Source organism: Leptinotarsa decemlineata, unplaced genomic scaffold, assembly GCF_025532065.1.
Source record: "Leptinotarsa decemlineata unplaced genomic scaffold, Ldec_3_MD MMD2_tig00026294_RagTag_RagTag, whole genome shotgun sequence".
Lineage (NCBI taxonomy): Eukaryota > Metazoa > Arthropoda > Insecta > Coleoptera > Chrysomelidae > Leptinotarsa > Leptinotarsa decemlineata.
The window spans coordinates 4,895,721-4,905,412 of NW_027412674.1; the positions used below are offsets into that span (position 1 = coordinate 4,895,721).

Here is a 9,692-nt window from a genome sequence, read left to right on the forward strand (position 1 = left end):
CAATATTGGATTGGATCTAACATTGACAAGAATTAAATAACCGCAGTTTATTCAATCGTTTTATATGGCTTCGAATTCATATTCAAAAGATATGCTCAGTCCAGCCAATGACCGTTTTCCCGTTTAATTTGTCCATACAGCACCGATGTTAATGAAAATGTGAATTTAATTTCATTTCAGGGTTTCTGCTTACTATAATTGTTATTTTCAGAAATTCTTTTAAATTATAATTCTCATTTGTTATTTCAGAGATTTCCAATCATATCATATTGGACAATGGAAGTCCAAACTAATGAAAATCAAACTAGTTATGATTGGGTGATTTGTTCGATTGATGAATTTATTTTGTGGAAATTCATAATAATTATAGGATAGAAAAAAAAAATTTGTTTGAAAGTGGTTGATAATGTTTCATGGTGAATTTTACTAGTTCGCACCATCACCAATTGCCATTCTTGACGTATTGGTGAAGAGGACCGACACTGAGTGGAAAACATCTATTTACCAAAAACCCACTCAGACGGAGCATTATCTGAATTACGAATCCAACCACCATCAATCTACCCGTGCTTTCGGGCTCTGTAATACGAAGGAAGGTCTCGAGAAGAAACTAGTCATCATCAAAAAAATCTTCAACGGAATGGTTACTCCAAAATGATGGTGGAACAGATTTTGGCTAGAAGGCAGCAAGCGCCTCACAAGGAAGATGTCACAACCAGAGTTTGCTCTTTCCTACGTCAGAGGATTGTCAGAAAGAATAAGAAGAATTGGGTCCAAATAGAACATCAGAACCTGCTTCATATCTGAAAACACCATCCGTAGCAGCCTCACGATAACCAGGCCAAAAACGCGGACTGCGATTCCAAGCATTGCATTCACCGGATACCCAGTGAGTGCGGTAAAACTAAAAGGCCTATGAAAGACCGCATTGCCGAGCACAAGATAAACACACAGCGGGGAGAAACCAGCAAATCGTGAATAGCAGAGCATGTTTGGACTCATCAACATAACATCAATTGGTCTCAAGTTGAGATTATTCACACCGAGGAACACAGGTTTAAGATGAAGTTCAAAGAAGCTGCATATATGTTGTCCAACGACGCATTCAGCCAGGCTAGCGTAGAAATAAGCAACATATGGAAACATTCAATCGAGCGGAAAAAGGGTAACTTCCACTAAACCAGTGAAGCGAAGAGAGGAAAGAGGGTGTAGGTGAACGCACTCGAATGAACTATAAATAGTCAGATCTCGGAGGAATAAGTTCGGTTATCACCCAAAGTCGATTGTGGATACCAACAATGGAAACGTCCTTCAGTAATTAATTTTTGCTTATTTTCATTCCATGTTAATCTTATTTCACGGGTATTCATTTTAATTTTTAATTTTATTTGTTCTTTCAGAGATTTCAAATCATATTGACAATGAAAGTCCGAACTAGTAAAATTCAAAATAACTTTTGTCTAATTTCCACTTAGATTTTCATTCGTTACGACAGGTTTTGGTTTATCAAACCATCCTCAAGTAAACCATTCTCAGTTTACTTAGGTTACGTTAGGTCTAAAGTGAGTGGGTCTATTCGACCCTTCACCTCAACCCGCAAGGGTTTATTGTGGCTCATACCTATTCACACTCGGCCAAATAAACCCACCTTCTTAACGAAGCCGATTAGTTTGTATGGTGAGTGGTCTTCGTAGTTCATCCCTACTGTAGTCTAACAACTGTTTGATGTCAAGCTTCGAAGGGTGGATAAATGCCTTGGAGTGAGCCAATCCTGGAAAATTCTACGAGAAGTCTATAAATCTTCTCGTTCAATGTTTGTTTGGCAAAGCCCAAAGCGATGCCAATAACAGGTTCTGGTCCGATAAAGCCGCTTGCAGCACCCTCCTTTGCAAGAGAGGCAGCCGCTTCATTAGCTTCCAGGCCAGTATGGCCAGGAATCCAAACCAGAGACAATCTGTTAAGTCTTTCTGTCGAGGAGAGTCGTTTTAGAAATTACTCGGTAGGAGCCAAGAGCCTCCAACACCACTTGACTGTCCGAGAATATTTTTATTGACTTGTGTGTGAGGTTGGATTTATCCAATCTCTCCGCACACAATTCAATAGCGTAGATTTCCGCTTGAAATACAGTCGCATAACTTCCTGGGTCTGCGACTAAAAATACCTGCACCAGAACCGGAAGGTGTTTTTGATCCATCTGTGATCCATTTGCTCTTAATATTTCCTTCTCCCGGAGGACCCAGTCCTCTCTACTCGGGAATAGTACTTTATAAGGAAGTTCGTAGTTGACAGTTGGATGCATAAAGTCAGAGGTCATTTCCAGAATGCTGTGACTTCCAATGTCAACCAACAGTCTGTTGCACTCTGCCTTGAATTGATTTGGACAATTGGCAATGTGCATAAGTCTGTATGCAGTCCATCTAGCCTCTCTCTCCAGAAAAATGTGAAGAGGAGGTAGATCTAGAAGGATCTCTATGGCCGATGACGGTGTGGTACTGATGGCACCACTGATAGCCAGAGAAGCCTGTCTGTGTAAGCCAGAGAGCTTCGCTTGGGCCGTTTTCTGTAAAGCCTTCGGCCACCCAGCAACTGCACCATAAGTGATCATTGGCCTGACAATCACATAATTCCAATGGATTTGTTTGGGACCTAAAATTCAAATTTTACCACAAATCATTCGACATGTCCATAGATACAGTCTGGCTTTATGTGAAACTTTTTCCAAATGGAGCGTTATAGATGAGTCTTTTATTAAGGCCAATGCCAAGATATTTCACCTCCGTTCCAAATGGAATGACCTCACCATTGAGGGAAATTAACGTTAGATCGTCCAAATTTCTCCTCTATCCTATATTCACTATTGGGTGAAATTTCAAAATACAAAGAAGGTCTTTTTGGTTTCATTTTACCACCTTGTATTAACTCCAACCTTTCTTCAGAATATTCAAAATATTAATAATTCCCACTAGCAGCATTTCCGTAGTTATTGTAAATCCATTCCAAAACACATTTCTGACAATTCAGTGGATACAAAAATTTACTTTACAAAAACCAATATTCATATCCTTAGGTTTCTGATACATGCATTTTATATATTTACAACATGCATTATAGAACGTAAATGAAATTAAAGAGAAACAGTATAGGTCACTTTGGTATTAAAATGATATTAAATGTGTAAACCTTTTTGAATTACTACCAATGAAATTGACCAAAAAATAAAACAAAAAAGATTCTAGCCGTTGTTTCGGAACTGAGTATATTTTTTCGATTCCTACACATTTCAAGGTGTATTTTTCTGATTCACTACTGCCAGAATAAATCTCTATAATATTTTTTCACTTTTGAATTTTATTTTGTTAGATTCCCAGTGTATATGTGGGTTTTAAAAACGATTTGATTATTGAATCTTCAATTAATTTTTTATTCATTTCGTATGCGAGACACAATCATTGTAAAAAACACAGTTCCAACTCTGAAAAGTTCCCAAAGCTGACCGCTTTTTTCAATCTAAGGTACATCGAAAGTTATCTTCAGAAGTTTGCCTTTTTAGTAATGACCTTATAGGTGACTGGTCGTCTTTATTCTCATGGCTTTGTGAAACAATTTCCATTTTCCCACGAACACCGGATGTCGGAAACTCATGGGAAATAAAAATTCATCCACTAACCACTAGAGTATTACAACAATGGCATGTTCACATGCAAATTATTTCACCAGAATTATGGGCTACGAATAACTCAGGAAGTAGTCTTCAAGTTCCTATAATACCTAATTCCACATCATCCCCCAACTCAGAATGTAAAGAACTTTTTAATTAATCTGAAGGAAGACTGGTTGGGTAACAGGATCAATTTTTTTCTTAAAAATACAATTTTCATGCCGACGTTTCAAATTTAATTAAATTCTTCTTCAGGGCTCGAAAAGTTGTTTCTTCGTGTTGCTAATATTACTATTTTTGAAACTATCAGACATATAAGATACATATGAAAAGAAAACATTGCACATTTCCGAGACAACACCAAAACAAAACGTTTGTTTCTTGTCGTTTTGAGTTGTTGTTGTCTCGAAAGTTTGTCTGTTGCGATGTTTTTCTTTCATATGTATCTAATATGTCTGATGGTTTTTTTAAATAGTAATATTATCAACACGAAGAAACTACTTTTCGAGCCCCGAAGAAGAATTTAATTAAATTCAAAACGTCGGCAAGAAAACAATTGTTCTCTTAAGAAAAAACCATCCTGTCACCCAACCAACCTTTTTTCAGAAAAATAATAGGATTAGTAAACTAGTTAACTCATTAATTGATATCTCTTATACGGGGTGAATTTTCACCTCATTTATCTTCTTCTTAGAGGGTGGCATTATATGCATCCCCCTGAATAACCACCAGTATATGTTTGTTTGAAGGTGGTTGACAATGTTTCGTGGTGTATTTCATCAGTTCGGACTTCCATTGTCTAATATAATATAAATTGATTTGAAAACCCTGAAAAAAACAATTAAAAATTAATAAGATTAACCGAAAATAATAATTTTATTAAACAAAAAACTGAAATTAAAAAGAATTAACATAGAAGCAACAACCAAACAAATAAAAATTGAAATATAAATAAAAAGCTGGAAAAACAAAAAGTAAAAATTATTGTTAACAAAAAATGACTATGTATAGGTCGCTCGAGTGCTTTCACCTATCCCCTCTTCACTTTTTCCGCTTCATTGGTTTTTAGCGGGAGCTGACCGTTTGGCTGGAGTTGGTCGTGTTCGTTCCTTTTGATTGGAGGTTTCCATATGTTACGTATCTCTACGCTAGCTTGACTAAATGCGTTGTTGGACAAAAATTCAAAGGAACCGCGTATATTTTGTCCAACAATGCTTTTAATCAAGCTAGCGTAGAGATACGTAACATATGGAAACCTCTAATCAAGCGAAAAACGATCAATTCCCGCCAAACGGTCATCTCCCGCTGAAAACTAATGAAGCGGAAAAAATGAAGAGGGGATAGGTGAAAGCACTCGAGCGACCTATAAATAGTCAGATCTTGGAGGAATAAGTCCAGTTATCACCCGAAGACGATTGTGGATGCTAACAATCGAAACGTCGTAACATAACTTGGTTTGAAATCTTTTCATTTTTATTTTTCATTTTTTGTTAATAATAATTTTTAATTTTTGTTTAATCAGCTTTTTATTAATATTTCAATTTTATTTACTTGGTTGTTGCTTGTATGTTAATTCTTTGTAATTTCAGTTTTTGTTTAATAAAATTGTTATTTTCGGTTAATCTTATTAATTTTTAATTATTTTTTTCAGGGTTTTCAAATCAATTTATATTATATTAGACAATGGAACTCCGAACTGATGAAATACACCAGTATATGTGTATATATGTGTATACAACAGATATAATAGAATAATTCAGTAGTCATATAGTTACTTACCAACTGTTCTTCAATAATGTTTTCTCATTCTGCATCATACCTTTTTTAACAAAAAATTAGAAACTTCAAATATCTCTAACAAATATTATCTATTAAAAATATTATTCATTGTTCATTTGTAAAAATCAAATGTAAAAATCCCTACGCACGAATATGTGAATGATTTCAGTAGGACTTTCTTCTTTCTTTATTTCTGTGTCAAAAATTGTAATTAGAAGATGAGTCCAAATGTTAAAATGTGAAATAAAGTTATTATTATTATTATTATTTTTTATCGCCGTAGTGTGCGCTGGTCAGGCCCTATTCCCCGAAGCCCCGATACATTCGGGAGGGCGCGCCAACATCATCAACCAAGGTCCACTCCTCACACCGTGGGGTTAGTGATCATTGGGTCCGAGAATCATGTGCCCTGAGCAAACGCAGCGAGCCAAGAATGACAGCCTTCTGCATCTGTCCGGTTGAGATTTCTGCCTTAGTGCCATATTATTATCATTATTATTATAGTATCATTATTATTATTATTATAGATAGCTTATCAAACCGGCAGACAGATTCAACATCAAACAACTTTGTGGAGAAAATTTCCCAATCCTTCGACAACAAAGACATTGCGGTTGCTGTATTTCTCGATATTGAAGGAGCATTTGACAATGCACTACCTAAATCTATAAAATCATTTCTGGCTAGGAAAGATGTAGAATCGACCATAACTGGCTGGATCTATGCCATGCTGGAAAACAGAAGTGCAACTACGACTCTTCAAGGCGAGGCCATCAGGTTCAGGGACACCAGAGGCTGCCCTCAAGGTGGGCCGAAGGTTTTACAGAAAACGGCTCAGGCGAAGCTTCTGGCTTACAGAGACAGGCTTGTCTGGCCATCTGTGGTGCCATCAGTACCACACCGTCAGCAGCCATGGAGATCCTTCATTGCAGAGTGCAACAGACTGGTGCCTGACTTTATGCCTTCAACTGTCAACTACGAATTGCCTTATAAAGTACTGTTCCCAAGAAGAGAGGACTAGATCCTCCGGGAGAAGGAAATATTAAAAGCGGATAGTTGTTGGTTCACAAATGGATCCAAAAACCTTCTGGTTCCGGTGCAGACCCAGAATAGAAATATCAACCTGTCTAGAAACATATGCGACTGTATTTCAGGTGGAAATTTACGCTATTGAATTGTGTACATAGAGATTGGAAGAATCCAACATTATACACAAGTCAATAAAAATATTCTCGGTCAGTCAAGCGGTGTTGGAAGCTCTTGGCTCCTACCGAGAAACGTCTAAATTGGTAGCAAATTGCCAAAAACAACTCTCCTCGATAGGAAGGCTCAACAGATTGTCTTTGGTCTGGATTCCTGACCATACTGGCCTGGAAGGCAATGAGGGATGCTGACTGCCTTCATCTTCATCGGACCAGAAACTGTCATTGGCATCGCTTCAGGCTTTGCCAGACAAAGATTGAACGCCGGGATGGCAAGAAGATTTATTAACTTCTGGCAGAATCTTCCAGGATGGGCAGACTCCAAGGCGTTTATGCACCCTTCGAAGCTTGATACCAAACAGTTGTTGGACTGCAGTAGAGATGAACAAGTCAATACGGCTGATCAACATGGCTTTGTCGAAAAAAAATCGCATGTTACCAACCTTTCCTGCATTTCACAATTTATTTTAGGCGCAATTGATAGACATTCTCAGGTGAATCTAGTATACTTTGATCAGATTTATTTACAAATACTTATCGATGGATATGTTCTACAGTTTCGGCTTCTAATATGTGTAAATTAAATTCAAGTGTAAATAATGACCGTCGTTTTGCCTCTCTATCATATCTAAGTTATTTTGCATACAAAATATCTAGTATTAATATAGCATTCAAGAGAATTAACAATTTGCATTCATTTATAATTAGTTCTGAGCTCAAGTGCGACGATTGCAATGACTTATATATGGGACAGACTGGCCGCAGTATCAACCAGGGATTCAAGGAACAGTTGAGAAGTTACAGATTGAATGAACAAGATTTCAACTACGCTTATCATCTCATAGAAAACACTCACACTTTCACACAAAATCCGGAAATTCTACACATTCAACCAAAAAGTCTGAAATTGAATATATTGAAATCTATAGAAATCAAAAAACATCTTGCTAATGAAAACTACGTTGTTTTGGATGATCAGAGAGATATTTATTATCCTCCAATCATCAATAACGTTATTATTGGTTTCCCAAATGCCCCTTGATACCTCTTTCTACCTACCAATGCAACTTATTGTATTTGAGGAGATGACATCATATACCTAGGTTAGTTTATAACTCGCTCAGAAGATGACACAATGATTAGAAACAGCTGTTAGCTTTAAATGTTAGTGTTGTATAAATTGTGAAGTATTATTTTCATTCTACTCATTTAATTGATAGATAGTTTTTTCTTCTAGTTTGCTGTAGCTTTTTGTATCTAATCATTTTAATGAATATGTTGAAATTGAAGGTTATCAGTGGAAATTATACTCATCCACCTCTAGAGTGCCACAAGGTTCAAATCGTGGCCCACTTCTATTCCTTTCACGCCTTTTAAAATCTCCCAAATACCATACATCCAAAAGGATATATGTTTTTTTTCGGTGAGGCAGAGCAGAGATTTTCATGATTCCCTTTATCTCTAGCCTATCAGAGGTAAGTTCGAATATACAACACTCATTTGGTATCCTGTCTATCACGTGTATATTGCCAATATCCAATACATTCAGAAAACTTTTCAGAAATGTCGATTATTCTATTCTTCTTAATCAATTTCATTTCGTTTCATTGAATACTCGCAGATTATTTCTAAGCTCCTATAAATGGCTATGGTATAGATTTCCTGCGCCAAATTTATTTTTTGTGTCACAGTTCACTCCTGATATCGGCGCACATTTTATTGTAATGGTTGCAGAACAAACTTGCGCTAAAAAAATAGACAATTCAAATTGTGTATCAAAATTACAACTATTTTGCCGAGATTGTGATATATCTTTTTTGTCAATTGAAGACATTCCCTTCCCAAGTCCATTCCAAATTCAACATTTAATATGTGACAGTCTTGAGCATATTGAGTTTTGGTAATGTAAATTTGTTTGCATTTGTATATCGTGTCATATTTTTTTATATTTATTAGCCTTGGACGCGCTAATATACATGGTTATTTCTAAATTTAAACTGAACATTTATTCCAAACAGGTCCTGGAAATTGGTTTCTCGATATACATGTTCATTTATATTATTCCACATTTAATGAATGTTTCTAACAAACCAATTTTGATTTGAACGCCTATTATATTTTTTACAAATGTTTTCCACTTTCTTATTTCTACGTCTTGAAGTGAACACCAATATGTCTTGGCACAATCATGTCGCTGGAATTGCAAAAGCCGCTTCTCAAGAGCTTAAAACATTGTTCCGAACCAGAAAACTGTACACACCTCAAACAATAATTTTCGATGCTTTATAAAGCTAGATCAGACCTTCTTTGGAGTCTTCTTCTCATGTATCGAGCTCTGCCTCCAACATACCCTAATGTTTCCGGATTCCATCCAGAAAAGAGTCATCAGAGAAAGATTGGAGATATGTCTCTCTTCTATAGACACTTTCGCTGGCAGTGTTGATTCCACCAAGAGCGTTACATATCAGAAATACGCGACGGACTGCGGCTGCTCTTCGTTTTGAGATTCAATTCAGCACACCTCGAACTTCACTGTTTAAGAACTCTTTCATCTAGAAAACTGCGTTTATGTGGAATAAACTCCCTGATAACGTTTTTCCAAATGGATTTAATCTCCAGCAAAAATAGAATTGATGAATGAAATTGAAATTAACCTCACATTTTGGACAGCGTATATTCATTATAAACCTGTAAACTACATATCAATGAAGACATTCACAGAAAAGAAAATATAAACCAAAAACGTGGCCACTGCTGTCAAGTTTAAATTCGGTACTTTTATCATTTAATAAACAACTAATAGATTGCAATCAATTTTTTATCATTGTCGCGCAACTTGCAAATTCTCAGAGTTGCTAAATGAGTGTCTAATGCTATATCAGTTAATAATACGTAAAATTGCTGCTTTAAAATTATCTAACGTTATTAAACACTTATATTGCATGCCTCTATTTAAATATGTAGGTACATAAGAATTTTCACTTACCCACATACCCTTCCAGATAGTGCACAACATTCTTTATAAATGAAAATGCCATGTCTCATTCCATAAA

General features: G+C 36.2%; 1 protein-coding gene across 1 annotated transcript in view; it reads right to left on the reverse strand.

The window, feature by feature from the left end:
- capu (formin protein cappuccino) overlaps positions 1-9,692 on the reverse strand; it is a 138,274-nt gene extending 128,582 nt beyond the window's left edge. The window contains exon 1 of the mRNA XM_074180207.1: positions 9,626-9,692. Within this exon, the coding sequence (XP_074036308.1) occupies positions 9,626-9,677 (52 nt within the window). The 5' untranslated portion in view covers positions 9,678-9,692. The remainder of the gene's footprint in view (positions 1-9,625) is intronic.